General features: G+C 41.1%; 2 protein-coding genes across 2 annotated transcripts; one reads left to right on the plus strand and one right to left on the minus strand.

Annotated features, from left to right (window-relative positions):
* The first annotated feature begins 1,378 nt into the window (after window positions 1-1,378).
* Window positions 1,379-18,677, plus strand: LOC110370230 (dipeptidase 1). Its single transcript, XM_021325976.3, has 2 exons — window positions 1,379-1,817; window positions 16,979-18,677. Exons 1-2 carry the CDS (start codon window positions 1,659-1,661, stop codon window positions 18,320-18,322), a joined length of 1,503 nt encoding a protein of 500 aa, XP_021181651.1. The 5' UTR covers window positions 1,379-1,658; the 3' UTR covers window positions 18,323-18,677.
* Window positions 9,242-12,587, minus strand: LOC135117535 (uncharacterized). Its single transcript, XM_064036930.1, is given in 5 exon segments — window positions 9,242-10,544; window positions 10,546-10,896; window positions 10,898-10,953; window positions 11,046-11,125; window positions 11,585-12,587. Coding segments are annotated over 5 exon segments (2,247 nt in total). The 3' UTR covers window positions 9,242-9,787.
* Window positions 18,678-19,424: the final 747 nt, after the last annotated feature.

Genomic DNA, 19,424 nt, shown 5'->3' on the forward strand with positions numbered 1-19,424 from the left:
GATAACCAGAGCATAACCAATGGTTTGATTTTATTTGGTGATTTAAGTTCTCCTAGTGTTTTATTTGTTACCTGTAAAAACAGGTAACAATTTGAAAACACTTGATAGGTTAATGTAGAAACGCTTCTGTGTAGGTACATACGTAAGATTAGAGTGGAAGACATCATCGATCTAGGTATGTGTATGTAAGGCATGCATGTTAATGTAGGCATACGAGTCCATAACTCTTAAATTATGAACAGGGTAATGCAGATTAGGTGCAATAGGGTAGTGTCCAGGGTCGAAATAATGAAATAATATTTAGTCCGCTTTTTAGATAATCAAAAAATATTGGAAACGTATTTTTTCTTTTTTTAATTAAACATAAAATGACAAAGATAATACACTTCAAAAATTAGGAGTGGGGGCCTTTTACGTCACAGTGTCCTGAAAATTGTAGCAACTTGTGACGTCACACTCAACTTTAACACGCTATATCTTAACAAGTTCTGATCCAATTTAAAAAAGAAAAAATACGTATCGCTTAATTTTGGACAATCTACAAGACGGACTAATTATTATTTTTTAGGAAACTAGCCTATTAGTGCATCCAATTTTTGTCGCTTCATAATAATACCTAACGAATTTGGAGGACTTATTTTCTAACGCAAGTAATTAAAAATGTTAGTAGTCCTGGACTTGAAATTATCGCGACTGCACACTACTGACGAGGTTGTGAAATGTTTGTACATAATTTATCAATGTATGTATGTACTATATACCTATTTATATTATATAGAACGTTTAGTGCTTGAAGCCGCAACATGAGATTCACATTTAACTTGATCCGCATTCATTCGTAAACTGCCAGGATAACTGGATAACATTGATTCGAACTCCTGGAAAAACAAGGCTCGGAAAGTAAAGACAATAGGAATGAGAATGACAAGAACACTAATAAGAAAGTATATATTTTTTGTGCGAAATCGCGAATTTATATACAGTGAAGTTATTTCATACCATGTGGGTATATCTATGTTTGCAATAAATTTTTCTTGCGTTCCTATGTAATAAGTATGATATAAAAATTAATTAAAGAGGTGTTAGAGTATTTTCCATTTGTAAAATCCCCGCAAATCTACTTGGTTCGTGTTTGTGTTTTGGTATTCATTGTTGGATGCGCAATTCAATTTCCGTGAAATATAGCTACGTCGCTGAGTTAATTGATGGTTGACGATTGTGCATCTGAAAGACGTGTCCGGCGGTGAGAGTCGCAGCAGGCTCGGCGCGAGTCGGGCAGCGGGGGCGCGGAGCGCGGGCTGTCACGTGGAGCTCGAGGCGCCGGCGCGGCCGGGCCGCCCGGGTCTCGCGCCCGGCCGAGCTCGCGGCGCGGCATTCCCCAGCCGGCAGGCGACCGCCACGCTATGCGCGCCGACACGCGGGACGCCGCGCGAGCCGCGGTTCGCCGCTCTCCGGGGGTAGGGCCCCGAGCTCGCTGCGAGGGCCGCGTCGCCGGCGCCTCCGCGCGCTAGCCGCCGGTGTATGGTGGAGCGCGCCAGGCGGGGGGCGGGGAGGCAGGTGGCGTCGCGCAGGTGCGGCCCGCGCCCGGCCCGGGGCCGCATTCGCAGCGCGCGGAGGCGGGCACGCCGCGGCGCGCGCCCGCCCGCCTCGACGCGCTCATGGAGCCGCCGTGGGAGCTCGAGCTGGAGTTGCGTCGGCACATCGAGAACTGTGCCTGCACGTGCGACCACATGGGCTACGGGAACTATATGGACTACCAGGTGGCGCCGGCGGCGCACGCCTGCCTGTGCCGCGCGATCACCTCGCCGCACGCCCACGTACGTGTCGTTGTTTGCCCGCGCCCGCTTGCATCCTCCGGCCCTCCCCCGCATGATCTTGCCGCGGTCCGCTAGGGACCGTCTTCACGCTGATTTGTTTGTAGTGGTCGTATTATGTCATTTCAACTGCATAACGTAGTGTTCAGTTTGTACCTGTGATTTATGTAACATTGATGTTTGTTAAAGTGATGTTATTTTAATATAATTTACGCATTCATCTCGTTTTATTTTGATTTCCATATTAAGATTTTATGATTGTTTGACATTGAATCTTACTCACACGTATTAGCATCATTCATTATAAGTGGATGTAAATTACAACTTACAATTAAAAGGAAAATGTTATGATCTTCGTCAGTTTAGTTGAGCAAGGTCATATATGAAGATCCGTAAATATCTGCATATTCAACTTAAACCTGAATTTGCTTTTATTTTGGATTAATAATAAACCTTTTGTGTGTGTAATTATGTTAGTTTGTGATCATTATCATGTTTGTGTTGATCATACTCCGTTCACATTCCAACGTTAGTCAAGTAGATCAAACTTTTTCCCATCTGCCTGTTTGCATGTTTGTCTTTAACAACTGAGAGTTTAGTACTAAAGTTCGTCCTTCTTCATAATATTCATTACACAGAATCATCATTCTTGATCATCAAATAGTAATTATTGTATTTTATTCAAAATTTTATCTACAAAGATGTTCAAGTATCAAATCAAGTTAAGATGCAATTATCAGTTTGTTACATACGTCAGAACTAAAGGCCATATTTATAGGTAGTTGTAGAGTCACGATAGTCTCGCAACACACTCCTTCTATATACTAATAATACCTACAAGTCCTTGTGTTCGCGACCAAGGCATTGCTCACATAGGATGGTTTCTTAATTTCCCCTCGAGCTGGTATTTTCTTCCGTTATACAATAAGTACCATGCTAACCGGATCTACAGCTTCCTGTTGCTGGAAATTCCATTAGTCTGTCGAGCGGTTTTTCCGTGTTTCACCCTATAAAAACCATTTACTGTTATCATGCTACCTTATATACCTGTTAAACGTATTGTACGTATACTAAACAATATAGAAATCTTGTATTAGTTCTAAATACAGAAAACAGGTTTAAATATATAGCAAAGGTTTATATAATACAATACACGATTCTCCAAAAGGGAAAAATATACATATTTTGGTCACTTTGATGTTAACGTAGAATTATATAACTTTCTAATAGGGCTTCAAGCGGTGCACTTGACGTTTATATTAAAGTTTATATTGCTCGCAGCCCTACTCAGGCCGGCTCGAACAAAGACCGTGTAGGCAACCGGTTTAGACGGAAAAGGCTTGCTATTTATCTAATTTGCTTAAATTACTAAATTGGATTCCGCGCAGTGAATACATAAATTAGTGGTATCAGGGTGAAGTTTTCCTGTAAAGACCACTTGTTTATTTATTTTTGCAGCGTATTTTTAGAAGTTAATCACATTACTTTTTAATTCACTCTATTTAAGATAACATGTAGGTATTGTTGTTTTTTAATATAACAGATTTTAATAAATAATAATTAATCTACTTAGTATGAAAAAAACAACCCTTTATAGAAAATTAAAGTAACACAATTTTTTTATCTTTTTATGGGTGATATTTACCAACGCTTAACGCACGAAAGGTTCATGTGGTTCACATATAGCCGATCTAATTATACCTTGATGTAAGGTGAGATTTGCATTATAGCGTAAAATATTAATCTCTCAGTTATTCCAAGTTTAAACCTATGAAAATGCGTGGTTATTCCTTTGTCATTCCTAGTTTAACGTTAATCTGTGTTTATTAATAATGCCTTTACAGTTACTGGGGTAATAACAGGTCGTAGCAATGCGTAAAGGGAGGCACGACAGTCGCGTCAACATTCTTAACCGCAATCTGTTTGTCGGTGGCGCGTTTATTTTCAGTCAGCGCTCAAGTCATTAACCTCGCTTGATTTGAATATGTTGATGAATTATATTTATCTAAACAATACATCTTCCTATGTATCTTGTTTTGGGAAAACATTGGATGATACATAGATACTTGCTGACATGATTCTCAAAGATGGATTAGACTTTCTGATGCAGAGTAGACATTATTTCTTATTGAAATATGAAAAAATAGTTCTGTAAAATAATGTTATGTGCAAAAGCAGTATATTCCTCTTACTTCACAATCCTACACCGATTAATACAGACATCGCGAGCAACAGTGGTATAAAAACGATGAAGTATTTGTCCATTTTATTAGCGCATTAGGTTGGAAGGTCATAAAGTTGTACATGTGCTAGAGCGACTTCATTTCAGCCTGCCGCCGGGACTCTTCTCTTCTTTACATCTCAATTCAGACGCTATACAATTTTATTGCACTAAAAAGATTTACCGTCACCATTTTTTCTATATTCGCCAATTTTATTTCCACGAAATATACGCGACTCGTAGCAAAGCATAAAATTGAATAGATTTGAGAGTGTTATGTTGTGTTTGCAAAACAAGCACTTGATGTTGGTATTGTGTCTTTATTTATTAAGTTTATGTAAATATTTTATTTTAACATTTAGTGATTTCAAAAAATGTTTGTATTTCACTAACATGTAACAGTTTTAGCTTTATTCATCAGCGTATTAACTTAAAATCATCGACCTGTAGATATCACCACCCATAATAAATGTAGACAAAACAATTAAAAACTTTAGAGACGCTTGATATTTTCCGTTTAAACTCAACAGCTTTATTTTTATCTTTAGCTCGGTCTCATTTCCAGCGAAGAACGGGAATTAATATAACGTGAACGTATTGGGAAATAAAACTATTCACATGTATTCATTGATCCTCAAACAGTTGGTCTACCTGCCCGCAAATTTCTAAAAAAGTCTTCTGAGTGCGCAGTCATACGTTTAAATAGGTGCAGTGGTTTCATCGGTGTACAAGTCTAGGACGAGTTGGTTAGCCTTTTTACGCTAGAAGTAGGTACTGATTGAATTGAACTTGGCGTACAGAGGTAGTTAAAATATGATAACATGAATAAAGAAAATAATTTATGGTTTGATCAGATCATCAAATGAATGTCATTAGTAGAATCTACGAAAGTAATCAGTTAAATAAAATCTTCAACATATTTCATAGTATTTAATCCTAACTACACATATGTGCACACTCAGCAAATTGTTTGCCTAACTACTAACAATAAAGGATGATTACCCTCTAATTAGTCTGGGGGCGTCTTGCACGAGCAGTAAATAAACAATTTTCAACAAGTTTAAATATGCAAGCTAATAGGTAACGAGCTTGTTCCCTTAGACTTTGTGACTAAAGGCCTCTTCACACCTGAGCACAAGTGGCCATGCACGTCACTTGAAGCCCGAGACATGGCTAAATGGCGGCCAGTTTACTCAGAAACTTTTGCTGAGACTTCTATTTCATCATTAACATAATGTTAAAAACCATTCAATCATCATTAATGAAGTATGCTAATTACTTTGTTATCGAAGAATTATCTCTTTGTTTCTCAAACAGTCGATTACAACTTACGTACTCGCGGCAAATTAGCCTATCAACCTTTTTAATGAATGCACGCATGAATCAACCGTACAAGAATGTCACGTCTCTTGTACGCAAATGGATTTAACTGATTCGATTACAGATAGCGAGAAGTTTATTTAATGAAACTATCCTGACTGATATTGTAAAAGCGAATGTGACTTTGTTTATTTGTTTGTTACACTTTCGCACTGAAACGGAGAACGGGGATGAAATAGGGCATGTATCCTGGATAGGTTGGTTTCTTATTAAAAATTCTCCCTCGAAATGTGGGGAAAACCTGGAAAACGGTTGGTAGTTATAAATGACCGTAGAATACATATAATAAAGCAATTTATGGCATGATAAACTATGCCATTCTTTATTGTTCCATTACTCAGTACGTAGGTACTAAATGCAAATATTAATTTTAAAAGTGCAAATATTGCCTACATAGTGTACCTACTTATTGATTTTATACATACATTCCTAGCTAGCAATTACTAAGACTTCTTTTTCGTTTAAACAAATAGCTTTAGTTTGCCCATTTCTAATAAATTATGTTAGTGGGGGAGAATCGTTTATGTAGTCGTGCAGGTAAGAGGTAGGTCCACAAAGGAAGGAAAACATCAGATATCTCTTCCTTAATCATGGCGCGTAAACGGCGTACCGCGCGCTCACCGTTTTTCAAATATTTTCCTGGAACCTTTTTATGAGTTCCTTTTGGTGTACTTAGGTATTAAGGGAAACTTGACGTCGAAAATATCGCCTTGTTCACGCATCACTGTTTATGTATAGCCGACATCAAAGTGGTTCGTGGTTTACTTACAAGTTTTATCTTTCCCCTTGTCAACTCGCTATTTGCACTGTTCCAAACAGACGGTCCATATTGAGATATCGATCTGAGCTATCTTTGTGGAACATTAGAGCAGCGGTGTGCTCATGAGGGTCCGCGTCCACCATCTAATTTTAAGGGATGACCTAGTTGAAAAATTCGGTCATCCAAAAGAGAATTTACTTAAAACAATGACGCCATCAACGGATATTTATACAAGAATGTGCCGTCATATACATACACCTTATTTATACCTTCGCACGTAGATCTATGTTTACGGAAGACGTAAATTTGCCTCAGAGAATAACCACAGCTCATTCTTGTAAGCGCTATTTAGTCTCCACAACTCGCCGATGAGGACAGTATTTACAAACGGAATAGTATTTATAAAAATATTTAACTAAATTCTTTAATACATCTAGACTAGACATACTGCTTGGATACTTGTTAAGTCTAGTCTACAAACTAAACCATAAACCCAATAGGCTAACAGATAGATAATTCTAAATTACCCAAGCGCTACGCTTTCGTAGCACGCCTACGAAACTGCTACGAAAAATACAATAAAAACACGGTCATCTGGTAAATGCTGCAAATATTTTAATTAATTTACAGTTAGTGTCGCGCGTATTATTTGCAGTGTTTACGGTGGCTGTTGATTTAATAGACGTTGACTGCGAGTGCGAATTGGTGTTAACCACAATATTGATGTCAATGAAGTTTTGAGCTGACCAAATATTATAATAATTTATTACCAGTTTATGGTCACCGTTTGTAGAATTGGTATTTAAATTGATATCCGTGAATAAGAATGAAATATCGGATGATGTTATTTATTGAGATGGAAAAGTAACAATAAGGGCATTATTATTTGCTTGTCGGCTCTTCGTTACCAACATCAGAAATCTCCATCGTTTACTCTAGCCGCAGACGCTTAGTTTATAATGAATAATAATGCCAGCACTGTCTTGAGTACACTTTATAGTAAGAAATAACAATTATGGTGAAAAACAAACAATAAACTAAATTACGACGTCGAATTGAGACGATTCGCCAGGTGAGGGCGCGCGGGCCTTTTTCTTTATGTCAAAGTTCCCGCGCTGCTCCCAACTTGACGCTCCGTCAGAGTGACACTTCCTCAGCTGTCACTCTAATCCGACGTATTCGCATATTCTCTACGGCGGCGCCGACACGGCCAGACTGACAATCGTCCGTCCTCGGACGTAGTAGTTTAATGGCGTCCTGGAAAGATCAAAACAGTACAAGGCTAATGATCCGCTCGTCCACCCTGACGAACATAATGCCTACCATAATACAGAAGCAACATTTTGCCCACACAACAACTTTACACACGGCGACTTTACATACTACAACTTTACACACCATAACTTCATACACCATAACATTACACACCACAACGTGGACCGGACGAGTGCGTCCCTTCGACCAGCCACCATAGCGACATGGACCGGACAACACTGTCCCTTCGACCAGTTGTATAACACAAAACCACAAACATGGACCGGACGAGTGCGTCCTTCGACCAGCCGCCAAAGCGACATGGACCGGACGACACTGCCCTTCGACCAGTTTGTCACAAGCATGGACCGGACGAGTGCGTCCTTCGACCAGCCGCCAAAGCGACATGGACCGGACGACACTGCCCCTTCGACCAGCCTGTATAACACAACCACAAACATGGACCGGACGAGTGCGTCCCTTCGACCAGCCGCCAAAGCGACATGGACCGGACGACACTGCCCCTTCGACCAGTTTGTCACAAGCATGGACCGGACGAGTGCGTCCCTTCGACCAGCCGCCAAAGCGACATGGACCGGACGACACTGCCCCTTCGACCAGCCTGTATAACACAACCACAAACATGGACCGGACGAGTGCGTCCTTCGACCAGCCGCCAAAGCGACATGGACCGGACGACACTGCCCCTTCGACCAGTTTGTCACAAGCATGGACCGGACGAGTGTCCTTCGACCAGCCGCCAAAGCGACATGGACCGGACGACACTGTCCCTTCGACCAGCTTGTGTAACACAACATCCCAAACATAGACCGGACTGCACTGTCTCTCAACCTTGATCTATCACACATACTCATTCATAATACATAACACAGTAACTAACCTTTCTGTTATGGACGATCCTGCTCAGTATGAACTTCGACTTCATATTGTACATCTAAGGTGTCAGAGTCATAGAGGCTAAGCGTATCTGACCACGCAGTGAGCGTTTCAGAATCATCTGAAGCAGTGACCGAGTCTGCACGCAACATATCCCCGAAATCATTACTGTTTTGTGTCAATTCATCCGACGCCGACACGGTCTCCTCTTCATTCAATAGGCTGTCAGTGATTTCAAGTAAACCGGTATGTCCCTTAGGTACTGGACGCAAGTTCTCATGAGCATATTTGTAAACGCGATTTGAACCGTTAATATTTTTCAGTTCGTAGCGATCATTTTCTAATACCGATGTTATAATGAATGGCCCTTTAAACTTCTTGTCTAATTTAGTTTGGTTTCGTTCACCGGTTTTGAGAAAACAAAGTCACCCTTGGTGAATGGTTTGATATTAGCGCGACCACGATTAAACTGACGAGTGTCTGCTAATGCAGCCTTTTCGATATTATTTGACGCATTCTCTCTAACGGATTCTAAATCTAACCTTTTAATCTCCTCGTCCGATTGTGCGATAGAAATTTTAGACATACCCAATGATTGTGCGCGAATCCCGAACATTAATTCTGTTGGTGAGTATTTAGTCACTGTGGATTTCGTACTATTTAGCGCTAACTGAATATTGCCTAGCTCGTCACGCCATGTTTTGTTCTGTTCATTTTCTACTATCGTAAGCAAGCTTTTCAACGTTCTCATGACTCTCTACTTGACCATTCGCTCTACTAGAACCTGTTGCAATGAAATGAAGACTGATTTTATGCTCAGTACAAAATTTCTTGAATTCGGCACTAATATAGCATCGAGCCTGATCTGCAATAACACGTTTAGGGGCCCCAAAGAGATGGACAGCTTTTCTAGAGCACGCACCGCACTAGTGGCGTCGAGTGACGCCGTATGCTCGAGAAGAACGTATTTACTAAACGCATCTATGATAACCGAGCAATATTCTTTGCGATCGCTTTTACCACTCAATTTCCCAGTGAAATCTATATGGATCGTATGCCATGGCACTGGTACTTTAGGGATAGAGTGCAAGCGAACTGATTGAGCTCCCGAAGGCCCTTTAGACGCTTTACAAACTATGCACGAATCAACAAATTGTCGCACACTTTTAGACATTTGGGGAAACCAATATTGTTCATAAAGTTTGTCTAACGTTTTGTCACTACCGAGATGTTGTATTTCGTTATGAACATGGTTAATTAGTGTCCAAATAAGGGATCGGGGAACAACAGGTAACCACACAGTAGCTTTATTTCGTTCGACTTTCCTATATAAAATACCATCTCTAACGTCATACGTGCGAGCTACCGAATCAGGCATATCATTGTTGTTGTGCTTGTTTATTAGGTCTTGGATTTCGCTATCTCGTTTCTGTTCCACGCAAAGCCAACCTTGATGTAGTTCTACAAATTTAACTTCTTTCCTAATAGGAGATATGTTAGAAGAGGCACCTTCTTCGGGTTGTAGATTACGGGAGAGATAATCAGCATGTTCCATTCCGCGACCTTCGCGATAGACAATGTCAAAATCATACGCTTGCAAAATTGCCCACCAGCGATGTACACGTGGAGTGAGGTCAACTTTGACTTTGATGCCTTTAGCGAATTACAATCTGTATAAACAGTGAATCGCCTGCCATACAAGTAATGCCTAAAATGTTCTACCGCTCGTACGACGGCTAAAGTCTCTAATTCATACGAGTGATAGCGAGATTCTACTTCAGATGTACGTTTGCTATAATATTCTATTACGTGAGGCAAGCGGTTTTTCCTTTGAATGAGAATTGCTCCGTAGCCATCAGCGCTGGCGTCTGTATGTAATTCAACAGGCAGTTCTGGGTCGAAAATTGTTAAAACTGGTTCGGAAGTCAGAATCTCAACTATCTTGCTACGGATATCTTCATGTTTGTCAGTCCATTTAATCGGTCCCTTCAATTTAGTTAAAGGATAAAGAGGTCCAATGACATTTGTAAAACTGGGAATAAATTTTCTGAAGTAAGACGCGAGTCCAATAAACTGACGAACGTGTGTGCCTGTTTTTGGAGGAGGTGCATCTGCCAAAGCTTGAATCTTAAGTGAGTTTGGTCTAATTTCGCCAGCTTGTATTGAATAACCCAGATAATTGATTTTAACTTTCATGAATTTACATTTTTGGGGTTTAGGAAAAACCAGCATCTGTCAAGGCATACAAGGTATCATCTAGGCGTTGCAGGCCTTGAGAAATATCAGGGGAATAGCAGAGAACGTCATCCATATAAATTAGAGGCTTGTCGTTGAGATTTTGCAAGGCTTTATTGATGCACCTTTGATAAACGGATGGAGCGTTACGTAAACCAAAGGGCATAGTGAGGTATTCATATTGCCCTTCAGGAGTTACAAAGGCTGTCATTTCAATTGAATCCGGATGAATAGGGATCTGGTGGAAGCCGCTAGCCATATCAAGTGATGAGAAAAAGTTAGCGCAAGTCAGTTGATCTATCTGTTCCTCTATGCGAGGCAATGGATAATGTTCTGATGAGTGTTTGAGTTAAGCTCCTGTAGTCGACGCACATTCTATCCGTATTGTCTTTCTTTTTACAAGAAGTATAGGACTTGAAAAGGGGGAGGAGCTCTCACGAATAATTCCTGCATCAAGAAGATCTTGTATTTTTTCACGAACTACCTGTTTTTCTACCGGTGCTAAACGATAAGGTGACCTATGAACTACTTTATGCGGGTCTATCAACTTAATCTCTAACTGCCCTGTTTTAACGCGCCTTGTTGGTACACCATCAACAAAATAATCAGAATATTTGTTCAGTATTCTTAAAAGTGCTTTATCTTCATTTACTAAGTCCGTGTCAACCTCAGAAACAAAGTACGCATTAAATTTGTTTATGCAAAAGTTAGCCTCCTGTTTCATATTAAGCACAACTTTGTTATTATCAATTGTTGCATAAAAACCCTTGTCCAAAATATCTCTACCTATAATAATCGGCACAGAAATATCGGAATCAGGCACGATGTGAAATGTAATGTCAACCGGAACATCACCAATCGTAACTGTGCTTAACATTTGACTAGAGCATTTGACGTCGTTACCGCCAAGACCAGTAAGGTAAACTAAATCGTTGCGTACAGTACCCGGAAACCGCTTAGAGAGACTTTCAGTTATGAGTGAACAAGATGATCCACTATCGAATAGAAAAGGAAACCGCTCACCGGAAGATGTCTCCAGCGAGGATCTGGAGGGGTCATGGCTGCAGAGGTTGACTTCTTTGTTCGCTAACCCACCGGGCCTCTTCTTGTCTGGACAAGTTGGTGATGTGTGTCCAGTCTTTCCGCACGAAAAGCAGGTAATGGTTTTGTCTTGCTTGTTGGTGGAAGTTGAATAATCTGAAGGCTTCGATACTTGATCTTCCTTACGCGATTTGCATTCAAACTGTTTGTGACCCCTTACGCCACAACGATGACATTTGCCAAGAAACCTCGTATCTGCCGTCCGCGGTCGCTTCACATCAGGGTCTTGACACCCGTCCGTATTATCCGTCCGGCGTTTCAGCGAGATGCCATTAAGAATTCGAAATAGCTGAGCGCGAGTAGTAACGACATGGGATGTTAGCTCTCTACGTATCAAGTTATCCTTCTGGCATAAAACAGATATGACAAACCCAGTAATAACCTCTTCGGATAATTCTGCTTTTGGAATTTGCTCGATCATGCTCCATAAGCGCAACGCAGACTCAGGTGCAGTTTCTTTAGCCTCGATTTGAAATCGCAATATCTCATCAAAATGATCTTGAATCAGTTTCGGTTTGGCAAATCTAGCCAATAACAATTGTTTAATACTACACCAGGATATGTTCTTCAAGTTTAATTTGGTTAAACAGGTAGCGGCACGACCTTTGAGTGCTCTAGTGAGTGCCATTAGTAAGTCGACACCATCGAGATTTTTGTTCTCTACTATGACTTCGGTTAGTGCACACCAATCTTCAATATCTGCGGCCTTATCGTCAGGATCGTATGGGATGAGTTTTGGTGTCACATTAGAACTTACTGCTGCCTGGGGCGGTGGGATTGAGACCAACCGGGATAAGAGCGACTCCATGCTTGACAATAGTTGCGTTGCAGGGTCGCTTTTTGATGGCTGCGTATCCACGGCATGACCTCTCTTCGATCCCACTTCTGATGTCGGCTCTTCGTTACCAACATCAGAAATCTCCATCGTTTACTCTAGCCGCAGACGCTTAGTTTATAATGAATAATAATGCCAGCACTGTCTTGAGTACACTTTATAGTAAGAAATAACAATTATGGTGAAAAACAAACAATAAACTAAATTACGACGTCGAATTGAGACGATTCGCCAGGTGAGGGCGCGCGGGCCTTTTTCTTTATGTCAAAGTTCCCGCGCTGCTCCCAACTTGACGCTCCGTCAGAGTGACACTTCCTCAGCTGTCACTCTAATCCGACGTATTCGCATATTCTCTACGGCGGCGCCGACATGCTAATAAAGGACTCACATATTTTTTTACTATACATATTTGCCGATGGAATGCAATACAAGTCGATGCTGATTGCTGATGATGAAGTATATTTAGTTGCAAATAAAAAGCATAGAGAACTATAGACTAGACATAATTGAAAAAAAAAACAAACAATGAGAAGGTTGAATGTTGAAATAGATTGATATTATTATAAGTAATGCAGATATCAGTCGTGAGCCGCTTCGCTGTCGCTTCATCGCCGACGCCACATTTGTTTCGGAAATGTGATTTGTATCGGTGTAGATTTGTTGAAACGATCTTGATTGTTTCTTCCTGTAGATCCAATCGTCTTGTATATTGTGGCAACATTTGTGTATCTGTTAAGAAAATACAAAGGATTTTTTCTCGCTTTTTCAACACACGAGAAGTTTCACCTAGAGCCAATCTTTGCTTAAGTTACCAAAACTAAAATTACTTCATTTTATATTGTGTCTCCTATGAAAGGTGTATTCTATTAAGTTTATATTATAGCATACTAAGAACTATCGCGGATGGAAGTCTGTTGACAGTTCAATCTCAATCATGTTATTTTAAGAATTGTTTAAACATCTATGTTTTATTATAAACTAGATCGGAATTTCCACACAATATAGATATAAAAAAATTATACCTAATAATATTCAAGGCATTTTTATAAGGAGTTTTATTGGAATGCTACAAAGACATCAGACGCGCATCAGACCCAGTAACAATGGGATATATTCATTGATTTCTCCTTAGAACAAACCAGTGTAAACTGAGTGAGAAATCAAGCAGCCTACATTAATAAACAAAACCGAAGCCACAAAGCACTTAGTTTGAAACGATTAAACAATTAATGGGCTTAATTGATATTGACTATGTAGATACTGTGAGCGAAACTTCTAATCAAACATCCGCAACGAGAATGGGGAGTCCATGTTTGACGGACTAACCCGGGATAGGCGAATTTATATAAATACATTTTACCTTTAGCTTACAATCAACAAAACGCCGCGTAGCAATAAGATAATGAATGTGTTCTAAGTTCTAAGTATATGAATTAAATACTCTTTACACATATATACGTATAGTTGATATACTTACATTAACACATTCATACAGCCTTAATCGCACTATTTATCTAATGAAAATAAATAAATTACTTACCTAAACTTTTTTTCCGATAGTAAATGATCCGTTAGATACAAAATTTATTAATGGTCACTTCATGATCCAACAATAGGTACTGCAACATTCATCAAGCCTTGCTGACGCTGTATAATTTATAGATAAATCACAAAATGAAAATAAGTCCCTACCTACCCCTATTTCAAAACAATTCAGGATGAAAACATACTGAACTGTGTGATAATAGGAAACAATAAAAAATACAATAAAACGTATTGACCCATGGCCCGTCACGTGTGTGATTCACACTCGGTCCATATAGCATCCAGGTCCGTGCTCCATAAAGGCGTTACGGACGGACGGCTAGTTGTAGGTAAGGTTACAATGGGGGCGCAAATTTCACGCAACATTATGTCGTTGCGGGGGCCAGTGGGGGCCACAGCAGCCGCGGCGTGGGCCGTGGCCTGTGAGCCGTGGCCGCGGACCGGGCCAAGCTTCGAGGCCCGCGATCTCGCTGTCTGGCATGCAGCGAATCGATGCAGCTCCGCCCCCGCACCTGCCTCGCCCCGCCGACTGTTTTCATGATATTCATCGCCTTCGCAAATATTATTCTTATCATATATAAATTACATGACAGTTAATTATAACAAATGTGTTTTTTTTTTAAGTTTTGGAGATATATTTTTCTGTGTTAATAAAGGGCCTTCGTCTACATCGGTTCTCATCAAGCCGGTCAATGACTTTGAATACCAACGATGAGTCTACTCATTGTTGTCTGGGATTGAAAGTTTTTTTTTTACTTTTAATAAAGTAACTTCATAACGGTGCTATAACCTAATGAATTTTTCATCATTTATCCAAAAATGGCTCAAAGTAAAGTCAGCTTAGTTTTGGACAGTTGGTGATGTTTTGATCGATAATGGAAACTCTGGCTACAGGAATTCGGGAAGTTAGTCCATTTCGTGCAAACGTTTAATCCTTTTAGGAAAGCGAAACTAAAAGTTACGTCTCACTTTGAGTTTCAATGATACGTAGCTGCCGGGAACACTACGATTGGGGAGCTATAATATTCCGCTAGAATTTGACCCGCATAACTTTGTGTTTACAAATAAAGCTAATCAATTATAAACTCCGGTACTATCCTTGCCCACTAATAGTACGGGGACAATTGTTTATTTGCTAAATTATCAGTGGAAATACATAGGTATGCGTAGAGTAGTTTCATGGATTTATTGGTTTGAGTGCCTTTTAAACTATTTTGTGTAATTAATGTTTGAAGCTTTATTATAATTACATGTACTATGTAGTTATTTGTCATTTCTCAACAAATTATATATAAGGATCGGATTTACTTGGTGAATAATTAGGTACAAAGACAACCAATTAGTTAGTAGTGGTTAGTTCCAGTAGTTTTGAGGCTGTTTTTTAAACTTGGCGCACGTTGTAAAGGGCCGTGAGAAATTGAAATACTAAGTATGTATATTTTAATTATTTTACTTTTGGAAAACAAAATAAGATAAGCAATAAGATATACAAAATAAGATAAAGTAGAAACAGTATAATTAGGTCTATTATGCTATAATTAAAGTTCCGTTTACGCATGTTTTAAGTTATCTTGCCCACTTACCTCAATTTTCATAGACGTCTATGTAAATACTAAAACAGAGAAAAAAAGTATATCACGCCGTTCAATCAGATTGAATGCAATATGAGCATCGTAATTAGAAAGGAGGCTTCAGTTAAGACTAAAATCCAGGCGACTGGGGCCTTCGCGCCAGTTCTGTCTGTAAATGGGTCAGAAGCTATTCAGGCTCACCCTGTGCGCCCCTTCCCCACAGTCTCGTCCCCTAACTGTGTGTGCCCCTTGCATAATTGAACACGCGGCAAATTATTGTCACGCCTGAATCGACTGATATGAACGCTTACAATATTCTCCATTCAAATCACGGTGAAAAATTTGTGGGAAAATCAGGGCATGGATTTCCCTTTTAATCCTGTTTCACTTACTTGTTTTAGGTACGTTTTTTCTGTGGTGACGAAGATAAATACAAACATGGCCTTTCTGTTTTGAAGTTAAGAGAATAAACGTAAAGGCGATTTCTAATTCGCTTTCAGTTCATATATTAATTATTGCGCTCATGAATACATGTTGTAGATATACCTACATATTTTAAACCTTAGATAAGACATATGCTGTAGCAACGTAATGTGCCAGTCATTTTAAATCCATTGTATTATAACCGCTTTGCGTCTGCAAGATAATATTTAATCAGGAAACATGATGTGGGATAGAGTAGGCGGGCGGAGTTGTAATAATAAGTCACCTATGGAAGGAAATATCGTGCAGACCTCGAATATTTACGTACTTACTTGTTGAATTTGCCTAGATTTGTTTTAACGAATGTTTTTTCTTTGCTAGTATCTAGCTACATAATTCGAAGTACGGTGTAGAAACAAGTATAAGTATATATAGCTATGACTTAAACATAGCAATAGTACCTAGGTATATGAAGTAGAAAGTTCGAAATTATTCACATTGCAACCTTTGGAAGGATTGCTCTATTGTTCTCCTAGGTTAATCTTGTTATTTATCGTTGTCTTCTTACTAACATGTTTTAATATGAGGATAACAGTTAAAATCGAAAAAGTGTAAAATTGTTGGTATTGACTACTCAAACAATTAGGTCGATGTGGGTCAAAGTTAAATGATATGCTTATGTAGTACATAATAGCCGATGTTGGCACAGCTTTGTCAAAGCCACTTTACCGTGTGCCCACTACCTACATGCCTAACTACATAGATTCATATAATTCCTAGGTATAATACAGGATCTTAAATTAACGGTTGGGAATTGGCATAAGTACCTTCTCGTAGAAAAAAGCCATTCATTATACCTACATAGTTTACAACATAATCTTACCTAACTCTCAACAAAACCTTTTGTTTTGTAAGTAACGTGATATATTTTTCTGTTTGTAGGCCGCAGTGCCAGAAGGTATGACATTTCCGGGTCCGCTGCCTGACGTGGCGGAGCGGTGCGGGCGCTGGGCGCCGGACTCGCTGTCGGCGTCGGCGTCGGGCAGCTCGGACGAGAAGACGATCCCGCGCCGGCCGCGCTGGCGCATCGCCCTGGCGGCGCTGGTCGTGCTGGCCGCGCTCGGCGCCGCCCTGGCGCTTCCCCTCGCTCTCGGCGGCGGAGGGCGCGCCACTCCAGAACAACGACTCACTACTATTCGTCGCATGCTCCGAGATTCGCCGCTAGTCGACGGTCACAATGACTTAGCGTGGAATGTACGGAAATTTTTACATAATAAAATAGGTGACTTTAATTTGAGTGCCGGTCTCGACGGAATTGAACCTTGGGCGCGGTCGCGCTGGTCGCACACTGATATCCCGCGCTTGAGGCTCGGTCAGGTCGGTGCTCAATTTTGGTCAGCTTATGTGCCATGTGGAGCAAGAGATCGTGACGCAGTTCAACTGGCGCTCGAACAGATGGACGTTATCAAACGTATTGTAGAATTGAATGCTGCGCATTTAGCACTAGTGACTGATGCGGGGGAACTACTAGATGCGCATCGTGATGGTCGCATCGCTTCCCTTATTGGCGTAGAGGGTGGCCATGCTCTTGGGGATTCCCTAGCAGTACTCCGGGCGTTCTACCAACTAGGTGCGCGATATCTTACAGTGACACATACATGTGATACAAGATGGGCAAGAGCTGCGGGCACCGCAGGAGGTCTCAGTGAATTCGGAAGAGCCGTTGTACGGGAAATGAATCGACTTGGTATGATCGTAGATCTGTCGCATGCGGGAGAAGAAACAGCCCGCGATGCGTTAGAAATGTCACAGGCGCCTGTAGTATTTTCGCATTCAGGAGCTGCAGCCCTATGCAACTCCAGTAGAAACGTTCCCGACGACTTACTTCGCATGATAGCTGCGAACGGTGGAGTCGTCATGATAAATTTCTATGCCAAACTAGTAACGTGCGGGGAGCGAGCCACTTTGGAAGACGTGGTGGCACACATAAACCACGTGCGGCGAGTGGCGGGCGTGGAGCACGTGGGGCTGGGCGCGGGGTACGACGGCATCGACGCGCCGCCCGAGGGGCTGGAGGACGTGTCGCGCTACCCGCACCTGCTCGCGGAGCTGCTGCGCGACCCGGATTGGAGCGAGGAGGACGTGCGCAAGCTGGCCGGCATGAATGTGGTGCGCGTGCTACAGCACGTGGAGCGAGTTCGCGACCAATGGCGGCGCGCCGCCGTGCTCCCGGGCGAGGAGACGGCGGGCGCGCGCCGCGGAGACTGCGTGTACGGGCCTGCGTGACGCAGGCTACGAGCCGCGCGCTCCCGCGGCCCCCCTCGTACTGCTCAATATTGACACTTGTTGAACGTAGTTATACATGTATATTAGTGTCCAAATGTGATTTAGCGATTAAAGTAATCTCTACCTGAACCTCGATGCACAAATTGTTTAGCTAAGGAGCCGCGCGCGCTGGGCGCTTCGTCTCGGCGTCGCGCATCGGCCGCGGTTCGGCCGCTGAACTCTTCTCCATCCATGCACTCGACTTCGTTGACGAAAGCCCAATGCGATCCGCGATTTATAATGATGTCAGCCATTGATGATATAAAAGGATAATGTGTTTATAGAAAAATAAATATTCTTTATTTATAATATAAAAGTTTTTTATTAAATGTGAATTCCGAATAGTAAGTAGATAGATATAGAACTGTAAATCTGTCCTAATCCTACTTAATACCCTACCTACTATAAAGCTAAAGAGTTCGTTTCGTTGAACGCACTAATCTCACTAGTCCGATTTGGAAAATTATATCCGTTTTAGATTACTGCTTTTTCCGAGAGCACGGAGGAGTTGCCTTGTGAGGAGAGCAGAGGATTATCACTCTTATTTGCATGAAAGTTTGGATGAGTGGATGTTTGTCTCTATGTCCCTTTCATGTAAAACTGCTAACTGGGTTTTGATGAAAGTACCTATATTGAAATTACTTTGCGTTACAGTGCACGTCGCACAGCCGAAAACAGCAGAATTTCAGTCGCGTGTAAGTTCAGCGGTAATTCATTGGCATGCCCGCATTGCAAAGCAATAGCTTTGCAAATATCTGAGGTGTAAGTTTAGGACTATTCAGCATATATGCTGTTTCAAATTCGAACGCGTCGGAATATAAAATCAGTCGCGAAACTTCGGACTCATGTAGGTAGTAGGCACTAGGCACAGCATGCTCCGCAATGGAACCGATCTTCCGTTGCGTATACTGAGTGCTTTACAGAATCTACTTAGTTACCAACGAGATGCTGAAGTTATGCATGTACGCAAGAATTTAGACATCTACTAAAACTATTTAAGGTCTCCATTTCTTGAATGAAATTGTCTACTCCACTGGCCTCAATATATTATAAATATTTGATG

Source organism: Helicoverpa armigera, chromosome 11, assembly GCF_030705265.1.
Source record: "Helicoverpa armigera isolate CAAS_96S chromosome 11, ASM3070526v1, whole genome shotgun sequence".
Classification (NCBI taxonomy): Eukaryota; Metazoa; Arthropoda; class Insecta; order Lepidoptera; family Noctuidae; genus Helicoverpa; species Helicoverpa armigera.